We start from the raw sequence: 15,086 nt of genomic DNA, 5'->3' as shown, positions 1-15,086 counted from the left end.
GTGGGGTGAGAGTGGGGTGAGAGTGAGGGAAAAAGCTGACGTGACGGGTGAGAGTGAGGTGAGGCATTGGCACCGGCCTTAGAGATTGGTCAATCCAGACATGAGTGCCGGCAGCTCCTTATATTACAATATAAATAAGATAGAAGTACTACACTGAAAGCCATCGTATACCGTCCGATTAATTAGTTGGAATGAGCACCTTCCAACTTTTGGGCTCCTCCAACCTCGCACCGGCGCCCCACTCCTTCCCCTCCCGCAAGCCCAAGCCCCAGGCCCGCCTCCTCTCTCATAGTCTCACCGTTGCTGCAAAACATCGCCGGCGGCCGGAGTACGTCCCCAACCGGATCGACGACCCCAACTACATCCGCATCTTCGACACCACGCTCCGCGACGGCGAGCAGTCCCCGGGGGCCACCATGAGCAGTGCTGAGAAGCTCGTCATCGCGCGCCAGCTCACGCTCCTCGGCGTGGACGTAATCGACGCGGGCTTCCCGGCCTCCTCAGCCGACGACTTCCACGCCGTGCGCTCCATCGCCATCGAGGTTGGGAACACGCCCGTGGGCGTTAGTGGCCACATCCCCGTGATCGGCGGCCTCTCCCGTTGCAACAAGAGCGACATCGACGCTGCGTGGGATGCCGTGAGGCACGCCCGACGGCCCCGCATCAACACCTTCATCGCCACGAGCGAGATCCACATGCAGCACAAGCTGCGCAAGACGCCCGAGCAGGTGGTGGCTATTGCCAGGGAGATGGTGGCCTACGCGCGCGCTCTGGGATGCCCCGATGTAGAGTTCTGCCCCGAAGACTCCGGCAGGTATATATGCGTAAAAGTACCTACAAATTTGGACTATCTATTACTCCCTGCGTTCGTACATATAAGGCGTATAGTTTTTAAAAAAAAATTCTAGAATATAGGGTGTATTGCGTTGCACCACTTATCTGGTAAAGTTTTTTAGAATTTGATTAGGTTTTCTTATCTTATGCAAACTACTCTATATATTTCCTCACGTCAGTTATTCAGTGGTAACCCAAACCTGGTGTAATTGCTCCTCCATATCTTCCATATGTGTTCTTTAATTTTCGTGCTAAAAACTATACACCTTATATATAGAAACGGATGGAGTATGAAGTGCCCTACTACCTGCAAACTTAAAATAATCCTTTGGTAAAATATTGATTGCCCGTGTACTAAGCAAATAACCATATGTTTTAATCCGAATAAACAATAGACAACGCAGAATTATAATAATAATAATAATCAAATTAATCATGCAGACTAACAGAATAGATGAAGATTATAACTATTCATGATAAACCAATTACATCTACTCCAAATGCTATGACTAAAAACTCTAGCAAGATCTAATAAGAGAAAGGACAGAGTAACATACGGTGCATCATGAGCAGTGGCAGCGGCAGCAGCGTTCGCACCGATGCTGTCGTTGAGGTTGAAGAAGAGGTCGTCGACCTCCGGGAAGAAGTCGTCGCTAGGGAAGTCGGTGTAGGACGACGTCGTGTTGCCAGTAGTGGCGCTAGAGCGCTCCCCAAATACATGATCGTCCCTCACCCATACATGTCTACTACAGGCGGGGTTCCGGAGGCCTACGGTCCGGTCATTCGGTATACGTCGGAAGATCGATGGGGAAGATGTGAGTGGCGGCGCAAGGTTTTGGAGGCAGGCAATCTCATGTGGCATCCGAGTAAACACATTCGATGATCCAAAAAACTGGAAACGGATGTTAATGTGTTTGTTAATGACTCGCAAAATTAATACACAATTAATCTCCGAAACAACAAAAATATAAACAACATATGTGGGTATGAGCTCCGCTCGGCTCAATCCCACAACCCGCAGCGCGGCGTGTCATGATGAGGCGAGTCAGGCTACATAGGAGGAGGAGTGCGCGAGGGTTTCTTCTCTTCTCACACCTTAGTGGTAGTAGAAAAACTCACATTATAAACCATCCCAACCATCTCCCAACTAACAATGTGGACTTTTAGTCCACCTAGTGCAGACATGCATATGGGTCAATGAGAATTTCGGAATTTGTATTTGCTATGGGTGTAAGTCCCAGCAGCAAATTCCAACAATCACGCACAAAGTCTCACGGGCACATCAATTACTTTTATTCCGGAACATTGTTTATATACTGGTACGTGGTGTAGACTATTATACAACATTATGCTACACTAATTTGCAATTTGAATAGTGCACTATGCTGTGAACTACAATTTGTCTGGCACTAGATTCACACAAAGCGTAGACCAATATTATGCTTCCGTGGGACTTCCCCGCTGTTTTGACCGTATACGTCATACTATAGGGACTTCATGAGTTTATTAGAGTGAATCCAACTCTCATGGACTGCGACATTTGACAGTCATATTCATATAGGTGTGTTTTCCAAGAGATGTTCTGTAGGATAATATGATTGCTTAAATAAGCCACTTAAAACACATTAAGATAAATATCAACCTGCCATGCAGATTAGGAGAGTATTGCATTTTTATGGAGTGGTAAATTCAATATAGGGATACTCTCTTTCCAGCTGACCAGCAGTTTGCCTCCCAACTCAAATTCACGGGATCTCCGATCACACAGAGGGGGTTATCAATGTGGGCAACACAAAACGTGGCTCTCAAACCCATCTCCTTGATGCATTATCTATCACATTACGTGATAGACCCTTTGTGAAGGGATTTGACAAGTTTATAGACGTATCGATATAATCCAACACAATAACTGCGGAGTTTCACATTTTCTGACAGATTTTATTCTCCTCTTAGCACATGCCTTGATAACTTCATATTATCCTTAGAACGGTTCACTCTCATGATCAGAGTTTGATTATCACAGTTTATCGGGATGGCGGGTATTGGTTTCTCAACCAAAAGTAAGTCCATCAAGAGCTCACAAAGCAATTCTGCTCAATGTTGTGAGTTCTGCTTCTATTTTTGACATCGTTAAGATGGTATGCTTGCAAGACTTCCAGAAACAGCACCATCAGCAATTCTTAACAAATAACCACTCATGGATTTTGTCTCATCGGCATCAGATATCCAGTTTGAACCACTATATCTCTCAAGTACCCTTTGATGGGGTTCGTTGCATAGAAAACAAAAAATTTCCTACCGCAAAGACGAATAAATCCAAGATCTAATCTATGGAACACCCAAGATCTAATCTACAAGATCGAAGCAACGAGGTGGAGATGAGACTAACCCTCGAAGATTCCAAAGCTTACGAGATTAATCTCGTTGTTGGTGTAGACGATCGTTCTGGTGCTGCAATCCGGCAGCACTTCCGTACTCGGTCGCGCGTACGGTGTCGATGAAGCTCCTTCATCTCCCCGTTCCAGCGGGCAGCGGAGGTGTGGTAGATCTCCTCCAAATTCCAGCAGCACGACGGCGTGGTGGTGGAGGTGGAGGAAGAAAACTGCAGGGCTTCGCCTAAGCCGGAGCAGCGTATGGTGGAGGAGAGAGGCGGTCAGAGGAGGGGCTAATGGTGGGATGGGTGGCCGGCCACCCCCTCCAATCTTTATATAGGGGGCCAGGTCGGTGGGGTGGCCCCCTTCCCATCTAGGGTTAGGGGGCGGCGGCCAAAGGGGGGAGAGGGATTCCCCCCCCCCCCCAAGTTGATCCCCCCTAGGGAAACCATAGGGGTTGGCCGGCCTGGGCCTTGGGGGGCATGTGCCCCCGCCCATTAGGCCAGGGAGCATCCCCTTGGCCCATTCTAGCCCTCCTAGGTCGTGGGCCCCATGGTGGACCCCTCCGGAACCTTCTAGAACCTTCCAGTCAACCACCGGAAAAATCCCGAACTTTTCCGAAACCCAGAAATCAACTTCCCTTATATGAATCTTATTCTCCGGACTATTCCGGACCTCCTCGTGGCATCCTGGATCACATCCGAGACTCCGAACAAACTTCATCTCCATACCATATTCAAATCTACTTATGCGACATCGAACCTTAAGCGCGTCACCCTACGGTTCGCGAACTATGCAGACATGGTCGAGACTCCTCTTCGAGCAATAACCAATAGCGGGATCTGGAGATCCATAATGGCTCCCACATATTCAACGATGACTTAGTGATCGATTGAACCATTTACATACGATGCCGATTCCCTTTGTCTCGCGATATTTTACTTGTTCGAGGTTCGATCATCGGTATCTCCATACCTTGTTCAATCTCGTTACCGACAAGTACTCTTTACTCGTACCGTGGTATGTCATCTCTTATGATCAAATCATATGCTTGCAAGCTAATCAGACGACATTCCACCGAGAGGGCCCAGAGTATATCCATCCGTCATTAGGATGGACAAATCCCACTATTGATCCATATGCCTCAACTCACACTTTCCAAATACTTAATCCCATCTTTATAACCACCCATTTACGCAATGACGTTTGATGTAATCAAAGTATCCTTCCGGTGTAAGTGATTTACATGATCTCATGGTCGAAGGACTAAGACAACTATGTATCGAAAGCTTATAGCAAAATGAACTTAATGACTTGATCTTATGCTACACTCATTTGGGTGTGTGTCCATTATATCATTCAACCAATGACATAACCTTGTTATTAATAACATCCCATGTTCATGATCACGAAACCATGATCATCCATTAATCAACAAGCTAGTTATACAAGAGGCTTACTAGGGAATCCTTGTTGTTTACATAACACACATGTATCATTGTTTCGGTTAATACAATTATAGCATGGTATGCAAACATTTATCATAAACACAAAGATATTATAATAACCACTTTATTATTGCCTCTTGGGCATATCTCCAACACCCTTGGATACCCAGTATAGTGAATATCATAACTCGCATTGCCCTTCAAATAAAGCAAAACTCTCTCAGGAGCATGCCAATGAGAATCTCTAGGATTTGACACAAATCGACTAAGTTTGCTTATATCAAAAGAGATGCTAGGCCTTGTAGCGCTGGCTAAATACATAAGCGAGCCAATGATTTAAAGATTTCTCAATTGATCTCTAGCAATCCTTCGATTCTTTCGAAGTAGCACACTTGGATCATATGGCATTGGAGAAGACTTGTAGTCGCTATACCCAAAGCGACTCAATATCTTTTCCACATGGTGGGATTGAAGCAATATAATTCCCCCATTGTCATTCCTCAGCAGCTTGGTAATTCCCTATAGCTACTGCTATGGACCCATAGTCCAAGGATGAACTACTCACGCATCAGTCCGGAAGCGGGCATGGTGATGTAGAGCCCTCCGGTGATGATTCCCCTCTCCGGCAGGGTGCCGGAGGCGATCTCCTGAATCCCCCGAGATGGGATTGGCGGTGGCGGCGTCTCTGGAACTTTTCTCGTATCGTGGCTCTCGGTAATAGGGTTTTCGCGACGGAGAGATTATATAGGCGAAGGGGCAGAGTCGGGAGGCTCCCGAGGGGCCCACCCCATAGGGCGGCGCGCCTCCCCTCTTGGCCGCGCCGCCACATGGTGTGGCCACGTCGTGTGCCCTCTCCGTCTCTTCTTCGGTGTTCTGGAACCCTCCGAGGAAAATAGGAAGTTCGGCTTTTGTTTCGTCCAATTCCGAGAATATTTCCTGTGTAGGATTTCTGAAACCAAAAACAGCGTAAAAACGAGAACTGGCGCTTCGGCATCTTGTTAATAGGTTAGTGCCAGAAAATGCATCAAAATGATGTAAAGTGTATATAAAACATGTGAGTATTGTCATATAACTAGCATGGAACATAAGAAATTATAGATACGTTTGGGACGTATCAAGCGCTTCAAAATACATAATCACTCCTCACCCTCACAAGTATACAAGAAGTGGGGTTCTGGGGGCCTACTATTCAGTCCTTTGGTGTACACCGGAAGATGGGATGGGGAAGACATGAGTGGCGGCGCAAGGTTCTGGAGGCAGGCAATCTCATGTGGCATCCAGATTAGGTCAGGAAGGAACTAGAAATGGCTGTTAACGCATCCATTATGAGCTTGACTCAGCTCAATCCTGCAACCCGCGGTATGTCGTAAAGGGGCGAGGTGGGCGGTGGAGAAGGAGGAGTGCGCAAGGGCTTTTTCTCTTCTCACACCTTAGTGGGAGTAGAAAATCTCACCTTATAAACCACTTCAACTCTCTTCCAACTAGCAATGTGGGACTTAACTTTAGTCCCACCTAGTACAACCATGCATATGTGCCAACCAGAATTTCAGAATTTGTATTGACTATGGGCATAAGGCCCGATAGAAAATTCCAACAATAGAAACACTATTAGGAAAACAACTATAGTTGGGTTCCTTACCCGTGGCGCATGGAAAAAGTGGTGTGCCACGTGCACCACAAATAGGTGTGTCATGGGTAGCAACTTACCTGTGGTGCACCGTGAAAAGTGGTGTGCTACGGGTATATTTGGGCCGGGCTGCCAGGGGTGGCCCTCCTTACTCGTGGTGCACCCCATTGTGGTGCGCCACAGGTATATTTGACCCGGTTCGGCCACCTTCCCACGCCCGTGACCCCTCTCCTGCTTTATCTGCTGGACACGAAAGGGAACTTTATCTTCCATTTGTATTTCCGCGAATAGACCGTATGCCCATTAAGCAAATCAAGATATATAGATTTCATGTTCTCATGTAATATTTATATCTATTAAATGGTTGACTAAGTGCAACCATCTCGTCCATTTATGTTCTGTGAGATTTCTTCTAAATGTTGTATTCAGAGGAAACCCACATAAAACATTTATCACTAAAACATTTTTATGTTGTACAATAATATAAAGATATGGGTACTGATTAGCGAGAGGCAAGTCACCAAGCCAGATGTCTTCTCAAAAACGAGTATCTTTTCCATTCCTAATCTTAGAGGAACCCCTAGAAAAAAATCTTCCTTAATCCTCAGCAAACCCATCAAAAAGGGTGAGTCGGTGGGTTTAACCTCTACTTGTGATAGTGTTTTAGAGTGTAAGTATTTTTTGTATTGTAAATCTTGCCACACCCCTTCTTCATTTAAGAGCTTATACAACCACTTGCTCGGTATGAACTTATTCTTAGTTTCTAAAACTTCTACCCTAGGCCCCCTTGACAATACTAGAAAAAGTCTTAGCAGTGACGCACCAGTTTTGCTACCAGTGGCGCACCTGGGTGCGCCGCTGCTATCACGCCACTGCTAACTGTTAGCAGTGGCGCACCAGTGGTGCGCCATTAGTAATCCAAATAGCAGTGGCGCACCACCTAGTGTGTCACTCCTAACGTACAGGTGCGCCACTACTATATGGTCAAGGCGTGCCACTGGTAAAAATTTAAAATTTGGATCTGCATCTAGATCTGGATTTTTTTGATTTTTTTTGATTTTTTTTTATTTTCGTTGTAGTATGCATCTTAGCACGTTCTCTGTGATGGGAAGATGCACATGCATTTGATGAATCTTGGAGAAGGAGAGGATGAGGAGGAGAAGAAGGAGGAGAGGAGGAGTAGTGGATGAGGACGAGGAGGTGGTCGGAGTTGGAGAAGGAGTGGAGGAGGAGGTGGCCGGAGTTGGAGAAGGAGTGGAGGAGGAGGAGGCGGTGGCCGGAGTTGGAGAAGGAGGAGGGGGCCGGAGTTGGAGGAGGAGGGAGTGGAATAGGAAGCCGGGGTGGAGAAGGATGCCGGATTTGGAGGAGGAGGAGGAGGAGGTCGGAGTGGAGGAGGAGGAAGTGGAGGAGGAGTGGAGGAGAGAAAGAGTTGGAGGAGGAGGGATAAGAGTAAGGGTGGCCGAGCCATTTCAAATTTTGTAGGCGGGAAACTTAGCAGTGGCGCACCCCATGGCTTGGTGCACCACTGCTATTTTTTCGTTTTTTTGAAATTTCTGCCCGAAATCTAAAACCTAAAAAAGTCATTTTTGGGAATATAAAAATTATCTAAACGCCTGGAGGGGTTGAAATCTGATAGGAAATTTCGCGTAGATACATTTTCATATAAACAAGATTTTCATCGGAGGTCGTATGCAACCAGAAATCCCGTTTTACCGATACATGACACAATTTTGCAAAAAAAGTCTAAATTCATGTTCATTAATTTCTCTTGCAACTAGATGACATAACACATGGATCTCGAAGGATTTTACTTTTGATTTTTTTTATCAATTTCTTTATTTTTTGAAAACTAGAAAGGCGATCCAGGGGGGGTGGAGGGGTTGTGTGGGCATAAAATATGGTACCCCCTTAGCAATGGCGCACCATGCCATGGTGCGCCATTGCTAAGGGGGTTACCATATTTTCATCATTTTCAAAAATGGCTTGACTTACGTGGTGCGCCACTGGTAAGTCTGGGAAATGGGTGGACCAAGCAGAAAGTTAGCAGTGGCGTACTGCTCACCAGGTGCGCCACTGCTAACGTGCCTATCAGTGGAGCACCACTTTTTCTAGTGGTGTGATCTTTAGGCCTTCATATGATGTTCCACTTATTAATTTTGTACTTTGTTTTTTGCCCATCACTCTGCCAAAAGAATCTTGATCTAAATAGTCTAATCTTTTACATACCACTTTGGGTATTGCCATGAAGGATAAAATAAACATGGGTAAGCTAGTAAGGACTGGGTTGATAATTACTAAACGATCTCCATATGAGACTAACTTACCAATCCAACAACTAAGAATTTTTTCAAAACGATCTTCCGCCGTTTTCCATTCACCATTTTTGAGCTTCCTAAAATGAATTTGAATCCCCAAATACCTAAAATCAAGAGATAGAACTTCACATCCAAAGAGATCCCTACAATGATCTTCTACCTCTTTGGCCGAAGCAGAATAGTTCGCTCATATGGAAGTTAATCTTTAAACCCAAAAGTTGTTTGAATAAGTAACGGATGAAGTTGATATTTAGAGCTATCTCTAAATTGTGTTCCATGGAAATAATTGTATCGTTTGCATATTGTAAGATAGATATACCTCCATCAACTAGATGTGGTATTAATCCATCTACCTAACCATTTTATTTGGCCCTAACAATGAGGATGGCTAGCATATCCGAGACTATGTTAAAAACCAAAGGAGAAAGAAGATCCCCTTGACAAAGCCCCTTATTCGTTTGAAAATAATGCCGGAGACATTATTAACTCTAATACCAACGCTGCCTTGTGGGTAACAAAATCATTAACCCATTGACACCATTTAGTTTCAAAACCTTTCATCTGTAGTGCTTATTGTAAGAAGGATCAATTGATCTTATCATAAAATTTCTCAAAATCTATTTTGAGAAGAACCCCGTTTAATTTTTTTCGGTGCAGCTCATGAATTGTTTCGTGAAGGATGAAATGAGGCGGTCTGGTAGAAAAGGAGTTTGTGTGGGCCGAATTACTTTATGTGCCAGATTTGTTGCACGATTTGTTTCTACTTCTGGGAATACCGTAAAACTCACAGTTAGCAAGCATGTTGTTCTATATCGCTGAATTTGAGTCACAATCTCTTTTTTAGGAAGTAAAATGATTGTTCCAAAATTTAAGTTTATAAGAGGTAGACCCCCTTGATGGAACATAACAAACATGTTCATAATGTCATCTTTTATGATCGACCAACAGATTTGGTAGAACTCAGCTGGGAACCCATCTGGTCTCGGTGCTTTGTTCTTTTCCATCTACATGATAACATTGTATACCTCCTATTTTCTGAATTCGGCAGTCAAAATTAAGTTTTTAGAAGAAATATTTGGGATATCATGCATGTGTGTGCGATTCAATAGATTGAAATCTTTTTTGCCGACGCTCCAAATAATTTCTTGTAGTATTCAGTGATATAGATCCTAAGGATTTCCTCACCTACTATGAATCCTTCATATTCCTCTAGTTGGAAGATATTGTTCCTCCTATGTTTTCCATTAGCAATTAGATGATTTTTTTGTATTATTACCCTCTTCTTGAACATGTTTTACTTTTACCCGTTGCGTCCATTCCGACTCCTCGTCTCAACGAAGCTGCAGCCCTTTCTCATTTGCTTCTCTCGTAGCCTCTCTCTCTCTCTCTCTCTCTCTCTCTCTCTCTCTCTCTCTCTCTCTGAGGTGGTAAGAGGAAATATTTCTACTCTTGTATCTAACATGTCAATTATATGTAGTAACCGTTTCTTTTCTTTTTTTATAAATGCTACTTTGGTTCCAAGCCCACCTTCTTAGAAAGTTACGGAGATGGCAGATCTTATTCTTTCAAATCTCCATAGGCGAGTTGTCAAAAGAAACTGCATTACATTCTCTCTTGATTTTGTCAACAAAGGCCTCTTGCCTCAGCCATGATAATTCAAAAGAAAAATATGCTTTATTCCCTACGTGTGCTTGTACACCGGAATCAAGCAATAGAGGTGTGTGTTAAGAACCTGATCGAATTAACGCTCTAACACTAACCAATGGAAACATTTGTTCCCACTCTACGAGAACCCTATCTAGTTTCTTCTAAGTTGGTGCCTCTCTACGATTGGCCCAAGTAAATTACCTTACAGAGAGAGCTAGTTCTCTAAGGTTAAGGCTCTAAATGATAGCGTTAAAAATTAAAGGTTACCGTGCATTAAAATTATCATTATTTTTTCTTCTTGTCTTTGAGTGATGTTGAAATCGTCCCCAACCAACATTGCGAGCGTATTATCCTCACATATGCGTACAAGCTCTGCAAGAAACTCAACTTTCTATGCATCTTTAGCTGCACCATATACCGCAACCATACACCATTCGAAGCCATTTGCCTTATTTTGAATATGAAACTTGACACATATATCCCCTACAGTAATATCTTTAACGTCTAAAGTGGAAGAGTTCACTCCTATGAGAATGCCCCCCCGACCTTCAGCGAACAGGAGGTCAGGAGCAGCACCGCGGCCCGTGGGAGCGCTACCACGAATCTCGCCAGATCTCCCATGGGGGCGGGAAGATAGATTTTCCAGTGGGTTAGATGGGGTGGAGAGAGAATTCGTGGGATTTTTTAAATTTTCTAAAATTTAATTAAACTGTAGTTCTAAATTTTGTTCACCAAAATTCAAGGGTTGATGTCATTTTGTTTATCACCCCATTGGTGTTGTATAGATAAAGACTGTTTTTCTTTTGTTTCATTTGACATATTTTTAGATATGGAAAGTAATAACTCAGTCTAATTCAGTTATACGTCACAAAACGGTAATAAGTTACTCAGTATTTTATTTTCTTAGTGTAATAACAAGTTATTTTATGGTGGTTCATAATTGTGTCGTGCATGAGCCTATGTAATGATAGGTTTCACTTTGTCATCTAGGTCAAATAAAGAGTTCCTTTATCACATTCTAGAGGAAGTCATACAAGCTGGAGCAACAACCATCACAATTGCGGACACTGTTGGCTCCAATCTTCCATTTGAATTCGGCAAATTAATTGCTGACATAAAAGCTAATACTCCCGGGATTGATAATGCCATTATTTCTACTCATTGCCATAATGATCTTGGCCTTGCAACTGCCAACACATTAGCGGTACTCTCAGCGCTTCTCCTTATTTATTTGTACCGTTTACTATTATCGTGGGTCTAATCATGCTACTTTAACTTACCTCTAGGGTGCATATGCGGGAGCACGGCAGTTAGAGGTTACTGTTAACGGTATCGGTGAAAGAGCTGGAAATGCTTCATTGGAGGAGGTGTGCTTATAATATTTCTGGGCATTGTTTCATGTTCATTTTAATGGGTTGTAAAGTTTACCAATGTGGTCCGATATGGCTTCAGTACCTGCTACTACCTCCATTCCATAAAACAAGGCATATAAATTTTGTGAAAAGTCAACACTCTTTAAGTTTGACTAAGTTTGGAGACAAAAATATGACATCTACATCTTAAAATTAACATCAATAGATCCATCATACGATGTGTTCTTAGTGTATTTATCAACTATTATAAATATTGATATTTTGTGTATATCTATAGTCAAACTTAGGATGCTTTGACTTTTGACTAAAAGTATATGCCTTGTTTTTTTTGGAATGAAGGTAGTACATGTCTAATATTTGACACAATTTCAGGTTGTGATGGCACTTAAATGTCGCCCGGAACTCGTAGATGGGATGTATACTGGAATTAATACCCACCATATTACTATGACAAGCAAAATGGTACAATTTAGCGTCTTGACGCTTTTTGAGGTACCTTTTGCATTTCTTACAAAGCGAAATTTCTTACGAAAAATGATCTAACTATTCTAGGTACAAGAATACAGTGGACTTCACGTACAACCTCATAAAGCTATTGTTGGCGCCAATGCATTTGCTCATGAAAGTGGAATTCATCAGGTGACTAATTTTATAGTTTCTTATTACCACTGAAGTTGCTAGTTGTGCTTTTAGTAAGGATGTGTTGACAGCTTTCTTTTTTGTGTGAATGTTGTAAACTTGGGAGATTATTTTAAGTTCATTTATGATCGATTAATCATGTTACAGTATAAATTATACCTCGGATGCTCATTCCGAGATGTGCTAATTTTCATTCCCTGGTGGTGTTCATCATTGTTAAAAATATTTCATTGTTATATAATTTTAATGTTGCATTGTTTCCATATTAATAACTAATGATAGTTTCAAGAACTAAAAGCCTAAATCTAATTCCTGTAGGTTTTTTTTTCAGGATGGGATGCTTAAATACAAAGGAACTTACGAAATAATATCACCTCATGATATTGGTTTAACACGTGTCAACGACTCCGGTATTGTTCTTGGGAAGCTCAGGTATCATGCAAATGTCAGCTACACCCCCTGGTTAATGGACTGCAAAAATCTTATATGATATCCCTTGCTTTTCATCTCTTTGAGGAACTCTAGTAATTGGTGCATGTTCCAACTGTCTAACCCGAATGCTTACACTTCTAATATTTAATATAGTATGATAAATCCTTCGCTTTTATACAAAAAAATCTATGGCATACTATATATTCATGAAGTTGAACATGGATCACTTGTCATAGAGGAAATCTCCACTACCTTTTTGTTTCTTTACTATTTGTATAAATCAGCTAGGTCTAGAGTTACCGAGGTCTAACATATCTTCGATATTTTTCTCTTTTAAATTAGCTAAACTTGATATTAGATTATAGATTCCCATTCGTAATTATGCTTACTGATCTTCTTTTTCAGTGGAAGGCATGCTGTTAGATCTATACTAGTGGAGGTATTGCTATAGGACGACTTCTTGACCTTCATTTTTCCAGTTACAGCAGGAGGTCTTCTTTTCCCCTTTTTATAGTGACATCCTTGTTGTCAAAATGTGTAGCTTGGATATGAGATCAATGACAACAAATTCGAGGATTTTTTTAAACGCTACAAAGAGGTTGCGGAGAAGAAAAAGGTGATACTTGATACATCATATCGTTTCAATAATATTCTCTACATTTTTATTTTTCTAAGAACAGGCATTAATTGATAATTAAGACCTCCCTTGATTTTATTTTCCAGAAAGTTCCTTTCGTTCTATATTTTGTGACTCAATAACTACATTGTCTCTATATATGTTACTCATTTGAATGGTTAGTTAGTTTCATTCGCAAAGTTTTGTCCTGATATTTACCTACAACTTTAGAAATCTACTATTCATAGGAGTTGACAAATTATTCTTGTTATTTGTAGCGTATAACTGATGAAGACATCAAAGCATTACTATCTGATGAGAATCTTGCGCCAGAAACGCGTCACACGAACAGGTCCTTGTGTACCCACGGCTCCGAGGGAGATACTCCACAACTCACCCAACAGGTGGCCGACTATCAGCGCGATACGCAAGACAACTAGTCGACGCTTTCGATACCCAAAGCCTCGGTTCCTCGGGAGGGACCCCGTTTGGGTTTCGGCGAATATGGGTTGAGCATAGTTGGTTTGACCGCCTTTAGATTCTACAAGCAAAATACGTGTGAAGTCGTCGAAGAAACGTAAGCAGGGGCACGTGTTTTAGTTAAAAAGTAGAGGTGTTTGTTGGGATTGGTTCCCTAGAGGCGCCATTACCTGTATTGTATTCATAATGTTTAGCCCTGTGTGTAAACTATTGCACTTATCTTTGGATATGATCCGGCTATGGAACTATGTGCTTTATTAGTTTATGCATGTTCTGTCCTTAGTTCGTTTGACGTTTTGATGGGTACACACTGCGGAGACTGGTGTGTTAGCCGTAAGGTGACTAGGTTTCATATGTCATGTGCATAGAGATGACATCCGTCTTGCACTGGCTATGCAAAACAGCTATCCTAGCCGGATTTACCCAAAGATCTAGCCTGCATGAGCAAGTCATCATATGTCCGACTTGAGCATGGGACCGGGATACACGACGCTGCAACCCAGCATGAAAGTAACGGCGCTGAAGGTGCTGCCCGCGGTCTCCCTCTGTTTCTTGCACTTGAATAGATCCAGCGACAATAGAAGGGGTGGCTCACAGCCAATATAACCCTCATGGAGAGTTGTGAAAGCAGAAACATGGAGAATAGAGTTGGGAGCAAGATCGTGAAGGTGCAAACTGCAATACCGGAGCAGCTTCCAGAGAAATTTGGAGCCCGGTGGCAACAAGACGCGATCGACGTGGCCGAGGAAGAAGACGAACTCACCCTCCCTCGGTAGTGGCCTCTTGTCGTGGGGATCACCCCAGTGGTCCCAAGTTAGCGAGTCAATAGAAGGGAGTTAACCGTCAATAGTTCGAGCAAGCCAAGACAGGTTAACTGTTATATTGTGATCCAAATTCCAAGAAGAGGCTAACTTCTGACGAGCGGAGCGAGGCCCGTCGCCGGTAGGCTTGGGCCGAGCGAAGCGAGTCTGAAGTTAGCCCATACCGAGGCCCAGCAGGTGCACCTGGGGGGTGCGGGGGGGGGCGAAGCCCCCCGCGGTACGGATCGTTGCCACCGTCTATATTTTTTCCCTGTAAGCCGCCGCTAGGGTTCCATCGCATCATTGTACACCCACGGCGTTTGTAAACACCACCAAAATAGTAAAGTTTTTGTCTGGTCGGCGCCCGTGGTTTTTCCCTTGTGTGTTGCAAGGGTTTTCCACGTTAAAATCTCGTGTCCCCTGCAGGTGTTTCCCTTTTCGTTCTTCGTTTATTGTACATCTCGTTTTATAACAAGTGGTATCAGAGCCCGTGTTCTTTGGAT

General features: G+C 43.1%; 1 protein-coding gene across 1 annotated transcript; it reads left to right on the top strand.

Moving 5' to 3' along the window:
* Positions 1–401: 401 nt before the first annotated feature.
* LOC124657617 (2-isopropylmalate synthase A-like) lies at positions 402–14,559 on the top strand. Its single transcript, XM_047196140.1, has 10 exons — positions 402–814; positions 11,234–11,447; positions 11,530–11,610; positions 11,989–12,078; positions 12,169–12,255; positions 12,587–12,687; positions 13,093–13,126; positions 13,229–13,303; positions 13,582–13,655; positions 14,415–14,559. Exons 1-10 carry the CDS (start codon positions 417–419, stop codon positions 14,557–14,559), a joined length of 1,299 nt encoding a protein of 432 aa, XP_047052096.1. The 5' UTR covers positions 402–416.
* Positions 14,560–15,086: the final 527 nt, after the last annotated feature.

Source organism: Lolium rigidum, chromosome 5 (genome assembly GCF_022539505.1).
Source record: "Lolium rigidum isolate FL_2022 chromosome 5, APGP_CSIRO_Lrig_0.1, whole genome shotgun sequence".
Classification (NCBI taxonomy): Eukaryota; Viridiplantae; Streptophyta; class Magnoliopsida; order Poales; family Poaceae; genus Lolium; species Lolium rigidum.
This window is presented reverse-complemented; position numbering and strand designations above follow the sequence as displayed.